Consider the following 25401-nt stretch of genomic DNA (forward strand, 5'->3'; position numbering starts at 1 on the left):
GTGCTGCCTGCCCTGTCTGCCGCGGGATGTGTGTAAGGCTTCGCTAACGGTGCAAGGCTCTGCTTTACTTACCATTTGACTAAATCACTAACATGCACCTCACTCAGTTTGGCTCAGTTATAGGCTACATCCTTGGTAGTAGGCTATAGCCTAGCCTAACCAGAAGCAAGCACAGTCCGCTTTTCACCTGGAGTGATATACTCCTGCCTCTTTACGCAGGATTGGTTCCAGAAGGGAAATGGGTTAATCCTCATACTCGTGGTAGATTTGTGCCTGACTGGATTGAACAGGAATAGGAGTGTTGGACAATACAGTAATCTCTCCAGGTATTTGTTAGAAATCGGGGTCCTCATCACATGGGTTTTTATCACAGCTGTAGATAAACATATGACTCAGGGTTTTCTGAATCATTTGTACAAAACTACACAGGGACACAATGCTCAAATAGCCTTTGTTGCTTAAAATCGCCCATGTTGGTTTTGTTTGCATTTGTTAACTATAGTGACCGTTCTTCGTTCTTCTGCCAGTTGAAGCCAACATTTACAAAATAAATAGTTTAACTCATCCTCAACTAGTACTCACATTGAAATGATTGGAAACCAGACTGCCATAGGGCTCACCAGCTTGTAGTCCTAAAACCTGCAAATAAGTTAACTCTGGTTTGTTCAGCCATTCCTTTGGGGAAAATGAATGGGGAAAGAATAGGGTTTTGGGACAAACTTAGAAAATAAGGTCTGAGGTTGACACAGGCTTAGGAGATCTTATACATTTTATTCTATGGGATAATATCAGTCACTTAATATGACCTTTATGAATTATGAAACATTTTATTGTGCTTTATATGCTTTTTTAAAATGACATAAATGCTTCAAAATTCACAAAAAGTGACGTTAGCTGATGAAGATGATCTCATAGAACAAAACGTGTCAGATCTCCTAAGCCTGTGTTTACCACAGACCTTATTTCCGGCGTTTAACCAAAACTCCATTCATTCGCCCATAGGCTTTGTCCAACGAATGATGGCGTAGTTAGTGCCGACAAAAAAAGGCCATTACTATTGCTCTCTATTGACAGGTGGATAAAGATAAAGCACATGGGGTTGTAGAGGTCATTGAAAGTGTGACTTTTCTCCACTTCTCATGTGAAATCTCTAAAGCTGCTTCTCCCTCTCTGATCCGTCCTCTGGAGGGGTGGTCAGATAGGCTTAGTATATTGACTGAGGTTACCAAGGGCACTGCTTAATTAAATTGGAATGTGCATTGCCTTGGTCTGCACTCCCGTGTACATGTATTCTGTAGAATAGGACAGGGGTTCTCAAACTGTTTTGGTGCCGCGGTACTCTTTTGTGACAGCAAATTCAGAACACAACTCAAGTTAAAAAAATTAAAAAACATTTAGAAAAAGCATGCAATAAATTTCTCTATCACTTCGGCAGTCCATGGCTTGACAAACCAAGTCGCAGGCCCTCGGTAGGAACATTTTAAGAGCCCGCCTCTAGGCATTGGAGAGAAAGACGGGCATATTTCAAGCTAATTTCCTGCAATTCTACAGATTTCGTCATGGGGCAGAGAGATTATTTGTTGTTGATGCAGCTTATAAGGCTAATATCCTGCAATTCTTCACATTTTGCCACGAGGCAGAGAGAGTACATAGCAGTTTTAAAGTTTAAATTATAGTGCATTTATGTTAAAAAAATGTTACAATTATACAAGAAGTATTGAGTTGAAAAATGTATAATTGGTCGGAGGACTGCAGGGGATACCAATACCCCTGTGAGCATCCCAGGCCCATGATGTTGCCCAGGGTTAAAAACATAAATTGTAGATTCATAACATTACATTGTATTGTATTACACCCTCTAAATTTATTCCACAGATCCCTTGTCCAAAATTAGCTTATTCTGTTGTTGTTAGTAATATTCATTAAAAAACATTTTTTTTAAATAAAAATACTTTGAGAACCCCTTGAATAGGCTACCAGGGTAATCATGCCATGGCATGGTGATGTCATGTTGGTTTAAGCATGTTCTTTTTTGAATTTTTTAAAATCTTGATTTACTGTTGACAATGTTGACTGGTAACTAAGGCACTAATTCAGAGAGTACTCACTGAGAGAGAAGAGTAGTTGTCACCCTTTCCTTTGTGGAAGAGTGTGTTCATATCTCTGTGTTTGAGAGGATGTCCGGTTCCTGAAAGCACCCACCACAACCGAACCCATCACATTCAGTAAACCTTGGTTTGTGGAAGGAGATCAGGGGATGTCCTCCACTGTAATGAAGTCGCGCATTCATGTATTTGAGAAGGCAACGTATAAATATGTATGACCGTGATTGTCAGACTGAGAAACATATCTGAATTCACTACATCGGCCGTCTGTTCCTATCAGCATCAAATGAAGCCAGTCGGCTTCTCCGAGGTAGAGCTGAAGCCTTGTTGTGGGGACTGTCAGCTAGTCAGACGGTGCTCATCAAGAGGAACTGTTGACGTTTTGTGTTGTGATGTGTTGCTTTTAACTCCTTCAACCGGAACACTTACAGAATGACAAACTAGCTCCGTGTGGGAAATCTCTAGGACTTGGATATTTGTTTCTCATTGTGGGTTATTGAAAAGACTTGTCTCCCTGTGGCTGTCTTATCTGTCAGTTATGTTTAGCACCATATGAATAGCAAAGACTTTTTCCTCTGTTTTTTGTTGTTCAGACATGGTTAACTGAAGGTTCTGCCAATCTGAAGTCAGTCAGGAACAGGGACCAAATAGTCTTTTGTCACAGTACTAGGGCTGGCACAATTACTGTATAACCTTTTTCAAACTTTTTCAGGTCCCCCTTCCAGCTTTGAGGAACGTCCCGTCCCAATTTCCTGCAATTCTACACATTTTGTCATAGGGTGCAGAGAAAATGTTGCCGGTTTTAAAGCACATTTTCTTGCAATTCTATACATTTTACAATGCCTAATGTGTATTCATGTGATATTTGATTGACTCAACAAAATCTATGGGCTAAAAAAACCTGGCTACATTTCTTTTTGCTGATATGGGCTAGTTTATCTGGAAATCTGATGATGCACTACCCAATTTCAAAATGGCATCTTATTACAACTTTCAAGAGATGAAAGCCAGACTGAGTTCCTTTAAAAAAGTTTGGGAACCACTGGTGTAACCGACAGTTATGGATGAAGACTGTCATAAAAATAAAATAACCTTTGTATTATTTATTTATATTTTTGGGCGAACCAACCCCTGACTGAAGACGGGGTAACTGGGCATTCATGCAGTTGAGTCCATTTCTGCTGTACTTTTGTATACTTTTTAGCCAATAGTTCTGAAAGTAGTGCTCCTGAGCCAAAAGGGGTCCCCGAAAATTGCGTGCCGATATTTACATTTACATTTAAGTCATTTAGCAGACGCTCTTATCCAGAGCGACTTACAAATTGGTGCATTCACCTTATGACATCCAGTGGAACAGCCACTTTACAATAGTGCATCTAAATATTTTAAGGGGGGTGAGAAGGATTACTTTATCCTATCCTAGGTATTCCTTAAAGAGGTGGGGTTTCAGGTGTCTCCGGAAGGTGGTGATTGACTCCGCTGTCCTGGCGTCGTGAGGGAGTTTGTTCCACCATTGGGGAGCCAGAGCAGCGAACAGTTTTGACTGGGCTGAGCGGGAACTGTACTTCCTCAGTGGTAGGGAGGCGAGCAGGCCAGAGGTGGATGAACGCAGTGCCCTTATTTGGGTGTAGGGCCTGATCAGAGCCTGGAGGTACTGAGGTGCCGTTCCCCTCACAGCTCCGTAGGCAAGCACCATGGTCTTGTAGCGGATGCGAGCTTCAACTGGAAGCCAGTGGAGAGAGCGGAGGAGCGGGGTGATGTGAGAGAACTTGGGAAGGTTGAACACTAGACGGGCTGCGGCGTTCTGGATGAGTTGTAGGGGTTTAATGGCACAGGCAGGGAGCCCAGCCAACAGCGAGTTGCAGTAATCCAGACGGGAGATGACAAGTGCCTGGATTAGGACCTGCGCCGCTTCCTGTGTGAGGCAGGGTCGTACTCTGCGGATGTTGTAGAGCATGAACCTACAGGAACGGGCCACCGCCTTGATGTTAGTTGAGAACGACAGGGTATTGTCCAGGATCACGCCAAGGTTCTTAGCGCTCTGGGAGGAGGACACAATGGAGTTGTCAACCGTGATGGCGAGATCATGGAACGGGCAGTCCTTCCCCGGGAGGAAGAGCAGCTCCGTCTTGCCGAAGTTCAGCTTGAGGTGGTGATCCGTCATCCACACTGATATGTCTGCCAGACATGCAGAGATGCGATTCGCCATCTGGTCATCAGAAGGGGGAAAGGAGAAGATTAATTGTGTGTCGTCTGCATAGCAATGATAGGAGAGACCATGTGAGGTTATGACAGAGCCAAGTGACTTGGTGTATAGCGAGAATAGGAGAGGGCCTAGAACAGAGCCCTGGGGGACACCAGTGGTGAGAGCGCGTGGTGAGGAGACAGATTCTCGCCACGCCACCTGGTAGGAGCGACCTGTCAGGTAGGACGCAATCCAAGCGTGGGCCGCGCCGGAGATGCCCAACTCGGAGAGGGTGGAGAGGAGGATCTGATGGTTCACAGTATCGAAGGCAGCCGATAGGTCTAGAAGGATGAGAGCAGAGGAGAGAGAGTTAGCTTTAGCGGTGCGGAGCGCCTCCGTGATACAGAGAAGAGCAGTCTCAGTTGAATGACTAGTCTTGAAACCTGACTGATTTGGATCAAGAAGGTCATTCTGAGAGAGACAGCGGGAGAGCTGACCAAGGACGGCACGTTCAAGAGTTTTGGAGAGAAAAGAAAGAAGGGATACTGGTCTGTAGTTGTTGACATCGGAGGGATCGAGTGTAGGTTTTTTCAGAAGGGGTGAAACTCTCGCTCTCTTGAAGACGGAAGGGACGTAGCCAGCGGTCAGGGATAAGTTGATGAGCGAGGTGAGGTAAGGGAGAAGGTCTCCGGAAATGGTCTGGAGAAGAGAGGAGGGGATAGGGTCGAGCGGGCAGGTTGTTGGGCGGCCGGCCGTCACAAGACGCGAGATTTCATCTGGAGAGAGAGGGGAGAAAGAGGTCAGAGCACAGGGTAGGGCAGTGTGAGCAGAACCAGCGGTGTCGTTTGACTTAGCAAACGAGGATCGGATGTCGTCGACCTTCTTTTCAAAATGGTTGACGAAGTCATCTGCAGAGAGGGAGGAGGGGGGGGAGGGGGAGGAGGATTCAGGAGGGAGGAGAAGGTGGCAAAGAGCTTCCTAGAGTTAGAGGCAGATGCTTGGAATTTATATGTGCATCACGTCATTGCTCTCTCGCTTTGCTGTGTGTGCATCTTGCTAGCTGTCACTCAAATGGCGAGGGGCTGAAGCTCATTGGCTAGAACTCAAATTGCCAGGGGCTGGCCCACGTGGGGGAAAATGTAGGGAAAATGGCACAGCACAGGTGCCAAAAAACACAGTAATTCTGCTCATAGATTATGCATGTATGAACTACACAGTGACACATCCATGCCAAAGTGGGAGGTTTCAAAAATAATTAGTAGTCGCCAAAGTTCCAGAGGATGCCTTTAACAACATGATACATCTTTGTTACCCCTTGCTGAAACAAGCAAGGTGTTGTAGCACATAATGAATAGAATGGACTTGGATCTCTAACCCTGGCAATTACTGGTAAACTCATGGGTGCACTCACAATGGCTGCCTGGTATTGTGATGCAATAATTTCCATGGTAATGTAGAATGTTCATTCAAATGATGTTAACTGATGTTGCTCATGCAATGGAATGTATTTTTTTGTAATGTCAATTGAGTTGAATCAACAAATCACAGCGCATATTGATGGGTACACTTCCTGCTTTTACTTCCTGCTTTGCTCCTATATGTACACTTGCAATGGTCGCCAGTCCACCAATTACGTCTTCATTGACTTCAATGGGGACGCCCATCCTATTCATTCTATTTCTATGGCAGCACATGCGGTCAGGAGCGGAGGAAAGGAGAAAATGTCAGTCAAAAAATGTTATTCCAACGATTATGATGGAGACTGCGGTCTTTGGCTGGCCAATTACCGTCATTCAAAATTCCCTGACCATCAAAGCCCTATTTGGTACACCAATGCTTTGAGCTAGCTAGAGGGAGCCTGACCAAGCACAAGGTTACAGGTTGTGTTCACTATGATTCAGGAAGTCCCCTGCACACAAGCTCAGTCTCTTGATGGGGAGGATAAGAGCGTCTGCTAAATGACTTAAATGTAAATGTAAATATAATTTTTGGTTGGCATTTCATCAGGAGTATGGTCTGGTGTCTCAGAGAACTAAATTAGCTCTGTAGTGAGCTCCTCGTAGCTTATAAACAGACATGAACAGTCATGTGGAGCTACAGCAAAGCAGAGAGGAGATGGACAACTAGCCTCTAAGTCCCTATCTCCATCCATGGTTCATTTAGGAAAAGCCACCGGAGGTAAACAACACAACGGGATGCATGAGTTTTCTTTCGATGCGATGTGATTGGAATGAAGCCAAATCTGGCTTCCCTTGATACTTTTCTTTTGTTACGCAAGGACCATTCACAGTTGAACTAACTCAGTTTAGCTCAATGCTGATGGGCTATTATTACATTTTTATTCTTTATCAAGGGAGACCAAATGCTCGCTGGCTTTCCTTGCATTCAATGCTACGGGCGGCAACAATGTCATACTCTTTTGGACCAGACAGCATCAGATAGACGGCCTACACAACGCTGTTTCGCTCGCACGGATGCTTTCTCCGGTGAGATACATTCAGCCTCTTGCGAATTGACGGAAAATTATAAAACACAGGCAGACAAAAGATAAAAAATTATGTATGTTTATATGGTACAGTTTTAGGTGAATCCTGACTTCCTGTGGCATCCATTCATACACGCCACTGGTTCAGGCAGATACTAATTGGAGCGCTCACTATTAGTAAACGTTTCTAGTATATTTTGTAGTATCTTTGTCTTGTTATAGCACATGATGTACTTCATGTAGGCCTGAGTTAGGGACCCAAAAAAAAACATGTTTCTGGGTATAAGCCTATCACCAGAAACATGGTTTCCCTTCTCTATTTAGCATCAGGGGCTCGGGCACCATATCAGCAATGTACTGTAATTAATAGGCTCGGAGGCATGACATTTATGGATTTGCTTTCCTCTTGGTCATCTTGTTTCTTGCTTGCATCTTGTTTCTTGCAATCTGCTTTCTGTCGCTGGCTGTACATTGTGCAACTAGAGGAGCATCCTCTCTGTCTATGGCCTTGCGGTCAGAAATTATGGGACACCGTTCCAACGTCAGATTCCGCTGAGATTCTGAAACACAAGTCGCGGATCGTTCCGATGCCCTGTAGTCAGTTGCCTTCTTTTTTTTTACCCCTCACGTTTTCTGTTGTCAGACAGCACTGGATAGAGTAACATGCAGTGGCAGTGTAATTGACTGCAGAGATATAGTTTCAGAAGCAGTTTCCCCCCTCCTCAGCTCCAGCCCAATCTCACAGTGGGACTACCAGCCCTGCTCTGTTAGCTGTGTGACAGCTGAACTCAACAGCCACAGAAATAGCTTCTCACCAGGCTTGGTGGCTGATCAATTAAGGTCCGTTGGAATCACTGATTATTGTCCATCCGGTCTTCATAGTAATAGAATACTTTTTATTTGCCCTTTGGCGGACAGGCCTAGTGGTTTAATATCGCGCAACAGACATTGATATTCATCTGTCTGTGTGTCCATTACCTTGGCTATTCCAATCCTCATCCACTTTTTAGCTATCTTCAGTTTGCATCATTTTTGTCTTTCTGCCCCCGTTACACTGTAGGTGCATACAAACGTCTGCTATCTATGTATAGTGAATGGGTGTGTGCGTTTTTGAGTGTGTGCATGTGTGTTCATGTGTCAGTGGTGGTATTTTCCTCTCCCCGCGGCTGGTTTTCCTGTGCGATCAATACTCTGCAGTGGAGGCTTGTAGTCTGCACTTTGTTAATCCTCCCAGGTCAGCCTGGGACTGCGAGGTGTGTGTGTGTGTGTGTGTGTGTGTGTGTGTGTGTGTGTGTGTGTGTGTGTGTGTGTGTGTGTGTGTGTGTGTGTGTGTGTGTGTGTGTGTGTGTGTGTGTGTGTGTGTGTGTGTGTGTGTGTGTGTGTGTGTGTGTGTGTGTGTGTGTGTGTGTGTGTGTGTGTGTGTGTGTGTGTGTGTGGATTTACATTACTCTCCAGCCAACAAACGCCACACACTTATCAATATCCTCACCTCTGTTCAGAAATGATACACTCTTCCTGCTGCTCCCCCAACGTCCTCATTGATTTCTAAGAAAAGGGGGTTGCCTGTTAAGTTAGCTAACATTCTCTCTTTTGTTAAAAATAGGTCCGTGACGGTTCTAGAATTTGGGATGATTGTATTGGCCAGCCAAATGAGGGTGGTCACTGCTCATTTTCTCCCCTCCTCCGCTCCTGACCACATGTGCCGCCATAGAAATAAAATGGGTGTCCCCATTCAAGTCAATTATAGTATAATGGATGGAGTGTACCCATAGGAGCAAAGCAGAGCGTAAAAGCAGGAAGTGTACCCATCAATATGTGTTGTGATTTGTTGATTCAACTCAACTGACATTACAAAATATACATTTCATTGCATGAGCCACATCAGTTAACATAATTTGAATAAACATTCTACATTCCAGCAAGGAGCAACAAAGTTCCATCACGTTAAGAGTCCATGTTACCGCAGAAACGGACTCAACTGCACAAATGCCCCGCTGTCCTGTCTCCAGTCAGCTGTTCGTTGATGGTTATGACAGTTATTTTATTTACATGACGGTCTTCATCCATAACCGTCGTTTACACGATTATACTATCTGAGCAGCTAACCGATCGCTGCAGCTGTACATAGTCCATCGGTAAATAGCCCACCCAATTTACCTACCTCATCCCCATACTGTTTTTATTTATTTACTTTTCTGCTCTTTTCCACACCAGTATCTCTACCTGCACATGACCATCTGATCATTTATCACTCCAGTGTTAATCTGCTAAATTGTAATTATTCGCCTACCTCCCTCATGCCTTTTGCACACAATGTACACTGCTCAGAAAAATTAAGGGAACACTTAAACAACACAATGTAACTCCAAGTCAATCACACTTCTGTGAAATCAAACTGTCCACTTAGGAAGCAACACTGATTGACAATAAATTTCACATGCTGTTGTGCAAATGGAATAGACAACAGGTGGAAATTATAGGCAATTAGCAAGACACCCCCCAAAAAGGAGTGGTTCTGCAGGTGGTGACCACAGACCACTTCTCAGTTCCTATGCTTCCTGGCTGATGTTTTGGTCACTTTTGAATGCTGGCGGTGCTTTCACTCTAGTGGTAGCATGAGACGGAGTCTACAACCCACACAAGTGGCTCAGGTAGTGCAGCTCATCCAGGAAGGCACATCAATGCGAGCTGTGGCAAGAAAGTTTGCTGTGTCTGTCAGCGTAGTGTCCAGAGCATGGAGGCGCTACCAGGAGACAGGCCAGTACATCAGGAGACGTGGAGGAGGTCGTAGGAGGGCAACAACCCAGCAGCAGGACCGCTACCTCTGCCTTTGTGCAAGGAGGAGCAGGAGGAGCACTGCCAGAGCCCTGCAAAATGACCTCCAGCAGGCCACAAATCTGCATGTGTCTGCTCAAACGGTCAGAAACAGACTCCATGAGAGTGGTATGAGGGCCCGACGTCCACAGGTGGGGGTTGTGCTTACAGCCCAACACCGTGCAGGACGTTTGGCATTTGCCAGAGAACACCAAGATTGGCAAATTCGCTACTGGCGCCCTGTGCTCCTCACAGATGAAAGCAGGTTCACACTGAGCACATGACAGACGTGACAGAGTCTGGAGACGCCGTGGAGAACGTTCTGCTGCCTCCAACATCCTCCAGCATGACCGGTTTGACGGTGGGTCAGTCATGGTGTGGGGTGGCATTTCTTTGGGGGGGCCGCACAGCCCTCCATGTGCTCGCCAGAGGTAGCCTGACTGCCATTAGGAGATGAGATCCTCAGACCCCCTGTGAGACCATATGCTGGTGCGGTTGGCCCTGGGTTCTTCCTAATGCAAGACAATGCTAAATCTAATGTGGCTGGAGTGTGTCAGCAGTTCCTGCAAGAGGAAGGCAATGATGCTATGGACTGGCCCGCCCGTTCCCCAGACCTGAATCCAATTGAGCACATCTGGGGCATCATGTCTCGTTCCATCCACCAACGCCACGTTGCACCACAGACTGTCCAGGAGTTGGCAGATGCTTTAGTCCAGGTCTGGGAGGCGATCCCTCAGGAGACCATCCACCACCTCATCAAGAGCATGTCCAGGCGTTGTAGGGAGGTCATACAGGCACGTGGAGGCCACACATACTACTAAGCCTCATTTTGACTTGTTTTAAGGACATTACATCAAAGTTGGATCAGCCTGTAGTGTGGTTTTCCACTTTAATTTTGAGTGTGACTCCAAATCCAGACCTCCATGAGTTGATCAATTTGATTTCCATTGATAATTTTTGTGTGATTTTGTTGTCAGCACATTCAACTATGTAAAGAAAAAAGTATTTAATAAGAATATTTAATTCATTCAGATCTAGGATGTGTTATTTTTTTCTATTGTGTTATTGACCTGTTTATTGTTTACTCCATGTGTAACTCTGTGTTGCTGTCTGTTCACACTGCTATGCTTTATCTTGGCCAGGTCGCAGTTGTACATGAGAACTTGTTCTCAACTAGCCTACCTGGTTAAATAAAGGTGAAATAAAATAAAGTTTAAAAAATACGGTAATTGTGCCAGCCCTAGTTAAAAATATATATTTATTTTGGAACTTTATTGAATTTATTGCTGTTGACATGAATGTGTAGCTCCATGTTCATTAGGAGATGTTAGAAAGAAAACACCACAATTTGCACGGAAGCCTGTTATGTCTGATTCAGTCTTGTCACATGGCCCCAGGCCTCTCTAATTTGGTCAATCACATCAGTTGGTTGAACTGGGATTTATCCTGCTGAACATATCTGCATTACATTGCCTGGAGTCTGAATCCTCCTTGTATTTTAGCCTTCATCTCCAGCAGTCGTACTGTGCGTAATTTCTCTCCTCTTCAAATTGCTCAGAACAAGAATGGTTCAGAATCAACTTCATTTCCAAGGCTACTGTTCCTGATCAGTTTCCATGGCAGCCAATAAACATGCTCTCCCTTCCTCCCTATTTATAGACAGAATGCATTGCTGCTACTGCTCCTGTTGAAATACCAGCATCCATGCAGCATGCATCCATGTGATTGGAGGAGAAGAGGAGAGGAGGAGGAGGTGTAGGAAAAGTGCAGGATAGGGAGGGGGCAGGTGGAAGAATGCCAATTTCATCAGGGAGGGTCTGTTGCTCACCTGTCTGCTCCACACTTTAACAAAGAGAACAATAGACAGAGTCTAGAGAGCTGGCTGGATATGAGAGCAGAGTAGACAGGTCTGCTTGCTAACTGCATTAGCTTGAAAACTACTTTCTCAGTTCCGGCCTCTGTGATAAAAGCACTTCAAATGGGGGAATTTCGCGTCGTCTACTTTCTTTACATTGGAGTGTGGTGGGGCTCGGACTAATTGTCTTGGTAAATACATACTGCTTTCTGCTGTTGAATTAGAAATAAATGGGATGGAATTTAAAACCTTGGTACAGACAAGCCTGTGCTTTAGAATGTTTTTTTGTTGTGTGTGAATGACTTTCCTTAGGTAGAGTGACAGTATGCAAAGCATAGCCTATGACTTTTGTTTGACGGCACATCAATCATTGAACTTACTGCATTTACAGTCCCGTATTTAATGTGGAGCTTAGCAAGATGCCATATCAAAGCAGTGTTTTCATAGAGCTGGCCCTCCTCCATTATGCTGTGCTTGACACAACTTCATCAGTCCACTTGCCTGTGATATGGAAGAATGTACATTGGAAGCTTTTTACTCTTCCACCGTGTTAAAAATAGAAATGGAAGCACTCCCAGTTAATCATTTAAAAAAAATATATATGTTTTTTCTCTCCTTGCACTGTCATTTAAACAGACTCATTTTGCTAGGCTCTTCGGTGGAGGCAGTGGCAAACTGTACCATGATTTAGAAGAAATTCAGAGAGCACCACGACCAATGGTAGCCTACGAGATTTTGTAGTTCATTCAGCTCCTTCAGCTTTGCGACAACTGCTGATGTCAAACAGGCTTTATAAAATCAATCAGGTTTATTGATTGATTGATTGAAACAGAATGTGCTTGGAGCCAAGTAAGATGGATCTCCATCTCAACGCCCCCGGTCATTTACGAAGCTGGTTAAACCCGAGTCACTCATTCACACAATGTGAAGTGTTAGGTTGGATCTTAGTTAGCCTAGGCTTAGATCTTCAAACATAGGCTTTTTGATGTTGTGCAGGGAAGGGAGTGGTGCTGTTGCATTTCATTCAAGCCCAAAGAGATCACACCCGGGCTGTGATTTATCAGGGAGGGATATCTCTCTTCTTTCATCTGCATGTAGATGAGATGAGAGCGTTAGCGAGGGATCATTGATTAAAAAAAAAAAAATCTACACAAATAAAACGAAGGGCAGCAGCCAGGATTGAGCCGTGGGGATAAAATGAATGCAGACAGATGGAGTAATACTGTAGGTAGATAGAAAATAAACCGTTGTTATGCACTGGATTCTCTCCCCGACCGACGCACAATGACGGACCAGTTTGTGTGGTTTTATATGATTGTAATTGAAATGGAGTTAAGACGCAGATTAAATGAAGGTCGTTTAGGATCCCTCACTTTAAGTTCATTCATGTGCTAACGATATTGGCCAATGTGTTATAGATGTTATACTTAGATCTTCAAGTCTATTTTCTCGTCAAGGCCTGTACTGACTGCCAACCAGTTAATCCACAACGAAGCCTAGCTTTATGTGCTCGTAAGCCTGTCGAGCTCAGACGTGTGTGTAAACCTAACTCTTTTTAACTGTGGAAGAAGAAGACATAAGCCTATAGTGAGACCGTGATGATGTCAGCTAACAAATACTTGCAGCCTCCAGTGTGAGTGAGTGCTATAGGTAGCTGAGAATCCAGCTGGCAGCATCAGAATGCTGATTATGTACTCCTCTGATCTGCTTGACCTCAATAGGACATACTGCCCCTGACCCCTCCCACTCTCAGTGAATGATGACCCAGTGACCCCTCTATCTCCTCTCCACTGCCTAAGGACATTTGTTCTTTAGGTCCAGTTTGACAGCAGTCACAATCTAATGACAGTCTTCTTCTACAGTTTCTTCACATGGGCCACCGGTTCTGTACTTAGATCCTGCCCCTTGTCTTGATGCCTTCAACTGTGCCATGTTGTAGGGCTGCACTTGAGTTGACTTAACAGTGGACCAGTTAGTTAGGTAGCCTGTATCTCTCTGTGCACAGCAACGGATCAATAGGTCAATAGGTCAATTTGCAAGTGAAGCAAGTTAACCAATAACGGATAAAGATGGCAGCACCCATGCACTAATCACAAATTCCAGTTCGACGTGTTGTACATTGCTCTTCGCTACTATTTTGTTTGGTATGGGCATTAGCACAGTATATTTGATCCCAAATGTACGATTCAAGACGGCTGCAATTTTGAAAAAAAGAAAAAGTAGATTGTGTTGATTTATTGACATATAGAAAGAACCATGTCGCGCGCCGTAGTTTAAAAAACTCTGGATAGTGCTAAAACAATGATGTCATATCTGAATTCTGCCATCTTTATGCACGTTCGCCATTGGTGTGCGTGCTGGGCAGCCAGCATGGGGACAGATGGTGACTGGCAGGTTCTGTGGGCTATGTATGCGGGGGCGGGGTGGGGGCTCAAAACCAGCGGGGGACACACAGCCCAAACAGTGTGTGAAAAAACTGTTTCATCACTGCCCTTCTTCCAAAATCAGTACAGGTTAGTTTTAGTCTGTTTCACCTTTAGTCTTTTCCCCTAACGTTGCTCAGTCAGAAAAAAAAGTATCTGATTAGGCTAGAAGTGGTAGTAGGCTAAATGGCCTGTGTGTGCGGGTGTGTATGTGTGATATAGTCCTATGACGTGTGCATGTTGTGTGTGTGTAAGCCAGGGTGACTGTAAGCCAGGGTGACTGTAAGCCAGGGTTCCCCAACTGGCAGCCCGTGGGTGGTTTTATTTATTTATTTATTTATAAACAAGGCTAGAAATGATGTTTTAGTCAAATGTTATATCTGTTTGAGGTAATTGCCATCCATTTGCAGTCTACAAATGATGTGTAATTATGTTCTGGCCCCCTGACTATCCTGCTGTAGGCTAAGTGCATGTGTGCGCTAATAAGTGTGTGGAACCAAGGGGGTTAGCAAGTGATAAAGAGCAGTGCAATGGATGGGTCTGAGGTTTGAGCTAAAGGCTGTGTCTTGTCAGTCTAGCTGTTGTGTTGCCTGAAAGGCAGCTAGCTTGCTGCAGCACTCTGGACCTCATTACAGGGAGTGGCGGCTCTCAGATCCTCCTCGCGCTTTGCTGCAGCCGGCGGAGCCACACTGGCACAAGCAGGCATAAAATGAACACCCACCAAATGCGGGTCGATTTATGTATTAGCGGGTAATAATGTCTATTTCACCAGCCACGTTGGTGGGTGGTCAATTTGCAGGGCTCTACAGTGCAAGCATTACATTTGCTAATAAAAATAGTCAAGTAAGTCAAGTATAAAAATGCTGCAGTAGCTGTTTTCAAAGTATTTCTGATGTTTTATTTCATAGCTGCTAATTGCACAAGGAAATACGAATCCTATACCATATTCAACCTTGTGCAGCAACACTGCCTGGAAGGAGAGCTGTGTGCAATGAAGTTAAGTGCTGATATTGATTCATTTTTGGAGGCGCTGCACACAGGCCTAAAAGTTGGTCTAATTTACTCGAAAGTCTACAAAGTCAGACTTTGTCCTTGTGTTTCTTGGCTATTTAAATTGTTTTGTTCATAAGCTTGGTTGTTTTTCCACGTTAGTTTGAGCCTGCTGCTTCAATTGAAAGCAAAGAGATACCCTAACCTAGTCAGAACTCACATTTCACACGCACACACACACACACACACACACCTTAACAGGACTCGAGTGGCCATGTTACCACGGTAACCTCCCACCCTTAAAGGGGCAAGCTGAACATTTTGTTGCTGATATTTTGGTTAAAAGACTCAGGTCACAAAAAATGAAATCAAATTGAGCAACATACCACATTACTTCTTACTAATATTAAAATACCAAAATATTTTTTCTGGCAAAAAAAATCTGAGTGGCGGGTAGATAAAAAAAAAAAAAAAAATTTTTTTAATCTATTGTTCCTGCCACAGTGGCTGATGGACCAAAAAGTTGGACACAAGTCAAACAAACACATGTGGAATGAATGTTGAATGAATGTAGAATCAGCTCCGAAATGGAAATGAAGACAGGTGCCTCAATCCTTATGGGGTCATTAGGATGGTTGGTTCTGGGCCTGGGTTTGGTCAGGCAGGGTCATTGTGCCTCAGCTGATCTGCTAATGCTTAAAGACTCTTAATGCTTCTAGACTCTTAATGCTTCTTATGCCTGCTATGGGTCTGCTGATAAAGGTTACTGGTAAATCAAGTTCTTAATGGGTTTCGTCTGTAGTCCCAGGGACTTCACAAATTTGAGACGGTTGACAAATCACATTTCACATGCGGTTTTGTAGGCCCAGTGATGCTCTGCAGCTCCTTGCTCAATGTGGTGACTAAAAAGGGAGATATTGAAATGACTGATGCATCCCACTGGGCACATACCTCAATTCAACATCTATTTCACGTTGGTTCAACATCATTTCATTGAAATGAGGTGAAAACCGCATTTATTCAACCAGTGTGTGCCCAGTGGGATATCACTTTGCTATATTGAAAATGTGCAACGACAGGCTGTCTTTGAGTTTCTTCCATTTTCGCACACTTTCATCATAGTGAATTGTTGCCAGTTATGTCATTTTTATTTATACCAAATAGGCCTAACACTTTGTAGTCCAGACACGCACCAAGTGTCTAACTGCAAAATGTAATCCCCATTTAGGTCTCCCTGCTGTCACAAACAAGGTAGCCTCCCTCTGCCTCTTTTGGCAACCTCTCTGCTGTCTGAGATCTGGTCAGTCATACGTTACGTCTGATATCTTCCCTTCTCTTTATTTTCTTCCTCTTCCACCTGTCTAGGCTGTCCACGGAATGACATGACTGACTCTCTCTCTATTTCTCTTTCTCTCTCTCCCTCTCTCTCCCTCCCGGTCTTTCTCCGACAGGATGAGAGTTCAGTGAGCAGTGAGGACTTTGATATGACCGACCCCACATGGATAGCAGCTGATCACGGCCCTGCTTCCAACCTGAGTCCCCCGAACCACGGAGAGAGAATGCACAGCCCTCAGAACTCGCACATTAAGGAGGAGGACGGTAAGGAAGAGCTACTACTGCTGCTTTCTCTCTCTCTCTCCTCTGATCTCCCTTCTCCTCTCTCCTCTCTCTTTGATTGAAATGAAATTCCTCATTGGTATGGTTTGTGGGGGAAACGGGGAGCATTTCCAATGTCACTTCCCACACTCACACAGTCAGTCAATGTGTAAGTTAGGCTGGGAGAGAGCAGGCTTTTTGGACTGTGATGTGAGTGGAGTGGAAGGCCAGGGTGAGGCGAGAGAAGATGTTAGAATACATTTAGATCAAGCGAGCCTCACCCTGCTGCCCCGCTCTCTCTCTCTGCTTCCGGTGTGGGGGAAGGGCTACTATTCCCACACCAGGGAGGAAGGGTGTGAACGGAGGGGGTTGGATGTTATGGATAGAGCTGGGGAAAGAGGGGCAGGGAGCCTGGTCAGGTCCTCTAGGCCAGCTAGAGAAGGCCTCAGGAGATGGGTAAAAAGCCACTACCACCACCTGAATGGTGTTACCCTTGAACTCTGTGTAGAGTCATGACAAAAGGGTCGACGTATTCTAATACTCACTCTGTAGCATCCAAGTATGACTGGTACTGAGCAGAGAAACATTTCCCCCCTTAATACGAGTACGAGTGTGTTTTACTATGCACCTTAATGCCTTTCCATGGCTCCATTTTTCAGTGGGCTGTAGAGATGCTTGGCTGTCGTGGTTGACGAAGCGTTGCCTGCTGCAGCTGCAGCTGCCAGGTAAAAGTGCAGAGGTAATCTTCCCGGAGAGAGCCATCATTACATGTCCGCTCGTGGCAAGCAGCAGCAGATGGGTCCTGGAGGCAGCATCGCACCCGGCGGATGGGATGCACCGCCGAAAATAAGCTAATAAATCAAATAGTTAACTGCGGAGAACACTGCCAGCCGTGCTCTCTCCTTCGCTAACTCTTTAGCAGACAAATATTGTCTCAATCATTTTGGCTATCCTTATATGCAAAGTCGAAATGTCTATACAGGAATGGTTTGTTGTGTTGGGGGGGGGGTCACATTTTGACCTGGAGGGCTGTGCGTTGTTCCAAGAGGGCCCCAAGAGGTTCTCATGCCCTGTGGTTAAGCGTGGCTATGATTTCACTGGGGCTCCAAAGGGAACCAAGAGGGGCTCCTGATGCACTGACTTCCCGAGCCTGAGAAGCTCCTCAGGCAGCTGGCTGAGCTGTGGACTGGCCACTCGCTGGAAGGGTCATTGGGCGGGTGTCTGTGACAACAATATATACTACTCTGTAGTACCTTAGGCACTAGGCACTCCGTCCCTCACCAGGGATCATTCTTAGTAAAATGTTTTTCTCCTCCAAATACTCCCATGGTTCCTGCTGCTGCAGAACCAAGAATGTCCATTACAAGTGATTTAGGAAGTTAGTTTGTTTCTGTGTGTGTTGCCTGCTTGTAGACGGCGCACTAAAATAGCAGAGCACTACTGTACTTGTTTAGCTAGCTACTGTGATTTCCCACACTGAAGTACAGCACTGTACCATATAGGGATTGTGGTGGGAAACACTATGCTATATATTTACATTTACATTTAAGTCATTTAGCAGACGCTCTTATCCAGAGCGACTTACAAATTGGTGCATTCACCTTATGACATCCAGTGGAACAGTCACTTTACAATAGTGCATCTAAATCTTAAAGGGGGGGGTGAGAAGGATTACTTATCCTATCCTAGGTATTCCTTAAAGAGGTGGGGTTTCAGGTGTCTCCGGAAGGTGGTGATTGACTCCGCTGTCCTGGCGTCGTGAGGGAGTTTGTTCCACCATTGGGGGGCCAGAGCAGCGAGGAGGACAGAGAACCAGGACTACATGGTCCATGTCTTGTGTGTAGTACTAGGGCTAGCTTTAAGCACACACACACACACACACACACACACACACACACACACACACACACACACACACACACACACACACACACACACACACACACACACACACACACACACACACACACACACACACACACACACACACGCTAAACTGACTGTGGGCTTTAGGAACCATCAGACTGGCTGAGTCATTTCCCTACATTTCTCATGACCGTACAGTGTTTATGTCCCTGCTTCCCCGCCTGGACTAGAGGCAGAGAGAGAGCAGACTACCACTACCATTACCACTACAATGCTGCAGCCTCTAGGCCAGTGGCACACATGATAACCTAATGTGTTTGAAGTCATGGAAAGTAGGCCAGTTGAAAATGACAGGAGGATTTTGATCCTCTTTCCCCCCCAGAGCTAAGCGATCGAGGTCAACTGTTCCAACAAAACACATAGATGAGAATAGCAATGCTGGATTATCTAATAATGAACTGAGGTGGCCCGGTGGCAAAATATACTTGATGTATAGATGTATATATGGACAGCTGGAATATGAGTATTGTTGTTAGGTAATGAACCCCCGCTGCTCCAAAACACTCTTAATTGGACAATACCGAATAAGACCTAGCCAATACTTGTTATAAGCACCACAGACTCCTTACATCAGTATCGGATAGTGTAACAGAACAACAGTTATCCCTGAGAAAATTACATGATAACATATGTACAGTACTGTGCCAACCAGAGAAATTCCTTGGACAAATTAGCACATTTTGATTGATTGATGATTGATTGATTGATTGATTGATTGATTGATTTGATTGATTGATGAGGTTTTCAAGGTATTGGCTTAATGTTATGTGTAATGAACAGGGATTTGAACTCAAGTGTATTGATCTTTTTTGAAAATATAACCCATAGGGGGAAAAAACTGCCACAGCTGGCCTTCAATAACAGAGGAAAACAAAGTGTTAGGATAAAGGCACAATTGGGATTAAAGATGGCCGACCCATTGGAAACGTCAGTGTGTTTGAGTGACAGTGCCATGAGAAGCCTCATTAGCGTCAGCTGTGTCAGGTCCATTTACGTGGTTTCTCCAAGCCAGGGATTCCTTGAGTACAGTCTGTCCCTGACCGTAGTGCTAAGACGCAAGCTACGAGGCCATCTTTATAAACCTGCCTCTATTGAGAAGAAAAGTGGTTGCATTCCAAAAGGCACCCTATTCTCTATACAGTGCACGACTTTTGACCAGGGTCATTAGGGTGCCATTTGGGCTCTGGTCAACAGTACTGCATTATATAGGGAATAGGGTGCAATTTGGTACGAAACCAGTATTTCTACAACTGCCACACGCATACAAGGGGAGGTGATACAAATCGTGGTGATAATCTCGTGATAACCTAATGGAAATACTACAAAATATTCAGCGTGGTTAACATATGATATTTCACAGTGTGTTCTATTTGATTATGAGTGTGTTTGCCAAGTTCATCTCTGGGATTTGGGGCTCGAGCAACCGCACGAGCACGAGAGAGAGGCTGCAGAGTGAAGATAAAATCTAAAGGCGTCTTCAGATGAACTATGGGGAAGGAACAGGATAGGAGGACTAGGCTGCTCTTTTGTCCAGCTAAAATATACCCCCACCTACCCCCAATTGCACATGCTTCGGAGAGATGCCAACTACCCAAAATGTATGCACGCTAGCATACGTGCTGGCGTGTGGTGTGGGAGGATGTCTACCACTAGTTGTGTCCTCATTTGTGCAGGGGAAGGATGCTTTCCACTGAGATAGGGCCAGAAGCCTGTTAATTATTAACAGTACCCCCCTCCACGACACACACAAAAAAATAATAAGGCAAGTAAATTAATTATTACAAGCAAAAGCTCACTCGTAGGGAGAGAGACGGGTAACAATTTGTTTTGTTTACAGGAATGAACACCAGCTGTGATTGAACGCCTGCCTTCCTGTTGGCGTATTTATAATCAGTGTGTGTTTCTCGGGGAAATTGCAATTAGATGCCTGACTTTTAGCAGGAACAGTGTCTCCAACTTGGTCTTAATGAGGCAGTAGCAGCTTTGAGTGACTGGCTGGATGCTGCCTCAGAATGTTGGGACTCTCCCTCCTGGCTGGCTGCCATAGAGGATAGAGAGGTTTAGTGACCTCCATCTGCTTTCTTCCCCCTGCTAGCTAACTGCTAAGCTCTTCCCAGTCCCATTCCATGGCTGAGTACAAGGTGTGTGTGTGTGTGTGTGTGTGTGTGTGTGTGTGTGTGTGTGTGTGTGTGTGTGTGTGTGTGTGTGTGTGTGTGTGTGTGTGTGTGTGTGTGTGTGTGTGTGTGTGTGTGTGTGTGTGTGTGTGTGTGTGTGTGTGTGTGTGTGTGTGTGTGTGTATTTTTAAGACCTTGGGATCACTCCCCACCCATGTCTCATATTGTTTTATGGGAGGGTAGAAGGGTGCATTTCAGAGAACCGGCGTAAAGGTTGCCCCATAAATCTCAAAAATCTGGAAGTTTGTACCTGTCCGTATCAGTCACTCTCCTGGTTCACCCCACGCCCAACACCCAATTGGACGCCTCAGATAAGATAGGTTGCGACGACAGAGTGTCTGTTTGTCTTTCTAAATTTTAAAGGTGGTTCCTCAGCAGCACCCAGTGACCCGAGGTATTGTGACAGCTCAGCAACATCAACAGAAGGGTTCAGAGCAGTTAAGCAGCACCCTTTCATTGCTTCACTGGGTTAAGTGTGAAATAGCTGCCTGTTTCACACAACGAAGCTTGCTACCTATGGCTAGAGTCAGCATGTTAGGCTGCTACCTACATACAGTGGAGTAGAGTGCAGTGTAGTGCAGTACAGTAAAGTACAATACAGTGTATTACAATAGTACTGTACAATATGATGCGGTGCAGTGAGTGACTAGGTCTTCCTACCTACACTAATGTAAATGTTCAGTTCAGTCGAGTACATGCTTAACTGAATGAATGACAAAGACGGAATGCATTATGACATTTTATTAAATAGTTTGGGGAATGGCCTCGGAGCCAGATGATGTGATGGCATGTAGCCCTATGCGGTGCTGCTGGCATCGAAACCCCCCCGCTGGGGAAAATGAGTTCCAATGATGGGCCTTCAGGTTATTATAGCTGGTAGTGGTGGGGAAGGGGATGGTTGTCAAAAACTGTTGCTGTGAAACAGCAAAACAGTCAGCACTTCTATTGCAACTTGTATTTCGTCGTCCTAACGTAGTCTACACTGCTATCTGCCCAGCAGCTAGCCAGCTAGCATACGTCCACCGTCTACCGAATAGCAGCACTGTAGAAACTATTACACTCAACTGAACGACTTGATTAGTGTAGTGTTAGCTAGCTACATAGTTGTCTTTGCTGTCTTCGTATCCAAGATAATTGTGTAGTTTAGAGCGTGTAGTCTTAGAGTGATTATCTTAATTTACTGAGGTTAGCTAGCCAGCTATTTGTCGTCCTTAACGTAGGAGACACTGCTAGCTAGCCAACAGCTAGCCAACGTCTACTGAATAGAACTTCCGCACTCAACAACCCGGTCGCATTCCGCTTCGCTCCACAGGTAGTATCACATTTTTCATTTCATTTCATTACAGCACAACGGTTTGATTTGTTTGATCGTAGCTAGCTACATAGCTAGCTACATAGCCGTCTGTGTATCAAAGATAATTGTTGTCGTTCTTTTAACGCAACGTAACGTAATCAACACTGCTAGCTAGCCAGCTAGCCCCCGAATAGCAGCACTGTAGAAACTATTACACTCAACGGAACAACTTGATTAGTGTAGTGTCAACAACGCAGCCACTGCCAGCTAGCCTACAAAGTCAACAACGCAGCCACTGCCAGCTAGCCTACTTCAGCAGTACTGTATCATTTTAATCATTTTAGTCAATAAGATTCTTGCTACGTAAGCTTAACTTTCTGAACATTTGAGACGTGTAGTCCACTTGTCATTCCAATCTCCTTGCATTAGCGTAGCCTCTTCTGTAGCCTGTCAACTATGTGTCTGTCTATCCCTGTTCTCTCCTCTCTGCACAGACCATACAAACGCTCCACACCGCGTGGCCGCTGCCACCCTAATCTGGTGATCCCAGCGCGCACGACCCACGTGGAGTTCCAGGTCTCCGGTAGCCTCTGGAACTGCCGATCTGCAGCCAACAAGGCAGAGTTCATCTCAGCCTATGCCTCCCTCCAGTCCCTCGACTTCTTGGCACTGACAGAAACATGGATCACCACAGATAACACTGCTACTCCTACTGCTCTCTCTTCGTCCGCCCACGTGTTCTCGCACACCCCGAGAGCTTCTGGTCAGCGGGGTGGTGGCATCGGGATCCTTATCTCTCCCAAGTGGTCATTCTCTCTTTCTCCCCTTACCCATCTGTCTATCGCCTCCTTTGAATTTCATGCTGTCACAGTTACCAGCCCTTTCAAGCTTAACATCCTTATCATTTATCGCCCTCCAGGTCCCCTCGGAGAGTTCATCAATGAGCTTGATGCCTTGATAAGCTCCTTTCCTGAGGATGGCTCACCTCTCACAGTTCTGGGCGACTTTAACCTCCCCACGTCTACCTTTGACTCATTCCTCTCTGCCTCCTTCTTTCCACTCCTCTCCTCTTTTGACCTCACCCTCTCACCTTCCCCCCTACTCACAAGGCAGGCAATACGCTCGACCTCATCTTTACTAGATGCTGTTTTTCCACTAACCTCATTGCAACTCCCCTCCAAGTCTCCGACCACTACCTTGTATCCTTTTCCCTCTCGCTCTCATCCAACACTTCCCACACTGCCCCTACTCGGATGGTATCGCGCCGTCCCAACCTTCGCTCTCTCTCCCCCGCTAATCTCTCCTCTTCCATCCTATCATCTCTTCCCTCTGCTCAAACCTTCTCCAACCTATCTCCTGATTCTGCCTCCTCAACCCTCCTCTCCTCCCTTTCTGCATCCTTTGACTCTCTATGTCCCCTATCTTCCAGGCCGGCTCGGTCCTCCCCTCCCGCTCCGTGGCTTGACGACTCATTGCGAGCTCACAGAACAGGGCTCCGGGCAGCCGAGCGGAAATGGAGGAAAACTCGCCTCCCTGCGGACCTGGCATCCTTTCACTCCCTCCTCTCTACATTTTCCTCCTCTGTCTCTGCTGCTAAAGCCACTTTCTACCACTCTAAATTCCAAGCATCTGCCTCTAACCCTAGGAAGCTCTTTGCCACCTTCTCCTCCCTCCTGAATCCTCCTCCCCCCTCCCCCCTCCTCCCTCTCTGCAGATGACTTCGTCAACCATTTTGAAAAGAAGGTCGACGACATCCGATCCTCGTTTGCTAAGTCAAACGACACCGCTGGTTCTGCTCACAGTGCCCTACCCTGTGCTCTGACCTCTTTCTCCCCTCTCTCTCCAGATGAAATCTCGCGTCTTGTGACGGCCGGCCGCCCAACAACCTGCCCGCTTGACCCTATCCCCTCCTCTCTTCTCCAGACCATTTCCGGAGACCTTCTCCCTTACCTCACCTCGCTCATCAACTTATCCCTGACCGCTGGCTACGTCCCTTCCGTCTTCAAGAGAGCGAGAGTTGCACCCCTTCTGAAAAAACCTACACTCGATCCCTCCGATGTCAACAACTACAGACCAGTATCCCTTCTTTCTTTTCTCTCCAAAACTCTTGAACGTGCCGTCCTTGGTCAGCTCTCCCGCTATCTCTCTCAGAATGACCTTCTTGATCCAAATCAGTCAGGTTTCAAGACTAGTCATTCAACTGAGACTGCTCTTCTCTGTATCACGGAGGCGCTCCGCACCGCTAAAGCTAACTCTCTCTCCTCTGCTCTCATCCTTCTAGACCTATCGGCTGCCTTCGATACTGTGAACCATCAGATCCTCCTCTCCACCCTCTCCGAGTTGGGCATCTCCGGCGTGGCCCACGCTTGGATTGCGTCCTACCTGACAGGTCGCTCCTACCAGGTGGCGTGGCGAGAATCTGTCTCCTCACCATGCGCTCTCACCACTGGTGTCCCCCAGGGCTCTGTTCTAGGCCCTCTCCTATTCTCGCTATACACCAAGTCACTTGGCTCTGTCATAACCTCACATGGTCTCTCCTATCATTGCTATGCAGACGACACACAATTAATCTTCTCTTTTCCCCCTTCTGATGACCAGGTGGCGAATCGCATCTCTGCATGTCTGGCAGACATATCAGTGTGGATGACGGATCACCACCTCAAGCTGAACTTCGGCAAGACGGAGCTGCTCTTCCTCCCGGGGAAGGACTGCCCGTTCCATGATCTCGCCATCACGGTTGACAACTCCATTGTGTCCTCCTCCCAGAGCGCTAAGAACCTTGGCGTGATCCTGGACAACACCCTGTCGTTCTCAACTAACATCAAGGCGGTGGCCCGTTCCTGTAGGTTCATGCTCTACAACATCCGCAGAGTACGACCTTGCCTCACACAGGAAGCGGCACAGGTCCTAATCCAGGCACTTGTCATCTCCCGTCTGGATTACTGCAACTCGCTGTTGGCTGGGCTCCCTGCCTGTGCCATTAAACCCCTACAACTCATCCAGAACGCCGCAGCCCGTCTGGTGTTCAACCTTCCCAAGTTCTCTCACGTCACCCCGCTCCTCCACTCTCTCCACTGGCTTCCAGTTGAAGCTCGCATCCGCTACAAGACCATGGTGCTTGCCTACGGAGCTGTGAGGGGAACGGCACCTCAGTGCCTCCAGGCTCTGATCAGGCCCTACACCCAAATAAGGGCACTGCGTTCATCCACCTCTGGCCTGCTCGCCTCCCTACCACTGAGGAAGTACAGTTCCCGCTCAGCCCAGTCAAAACTGTTCGCTGCTCTGGCTCCCCAATGGTGGAACAAACTCCCTCACGACGCCAGGACAGCGGAATCAATCACCACCTTCCGGAGACACCTGAAACCCCACCTCTTTAAGGAATACCTAGGATAGGATAAAGTAATCCTTCTCACCCCCCTTAAAATATGTAGATGCACTATTGTAAAGTGGCTGTTCCACTGGATGTCATAAGGTGAATGCACCAATTTGTAAGTCGCTCTGGATAAGAGCGTCTGCTAAATGACTTAAATGTAAAATGTAAATGCAAATGAGAG

At 46.0% G+C, this 25401-nt stretch overlaps 1 protein-coding gene across 1 annotated transcript in view; it reads left to right on the forward strand.

The window, feature by feature from the left end:
* LOC124017521 (nucleolar protein 4-like) overlaps positions 1–17303 on the forward strand; it is an 84149-nt gene extending 66846 nt beyond the window's left edge. Inside the window, exons 5-6 of the mRNA XM_046332738.1 lie at positions 16309–16456; positions 17113–17303. Coding sequence (XP_046188694.1) covers positions 16309–16456; positions 17113–17303 — 339 coding nt within the window. The remainder of the gene's footprint in view (positions 1–16308; positions 16457–17112) is intronic.
* The last annotated feature ends 8098 nt before the right edge of the window (positions 17304–25401 follow it).

This window comes from Oncorhynchus gorbuscha, linkage group LG03, assembly GCF_021184085.1.
Source record: "Oncorhynchus gorbuscha isolate QuinsamMale2020 ecotype Even-year linkage group LG03, OgorEven_v1.0, whole genome shotgun sequence".
Lineage (NCBI taxonomy): Eukaryota > Metazoa > Chordata > Actinopteri > Salmoniformes > Salmonidae > Oncorhynchus > Oncorhynchus gorbuscha.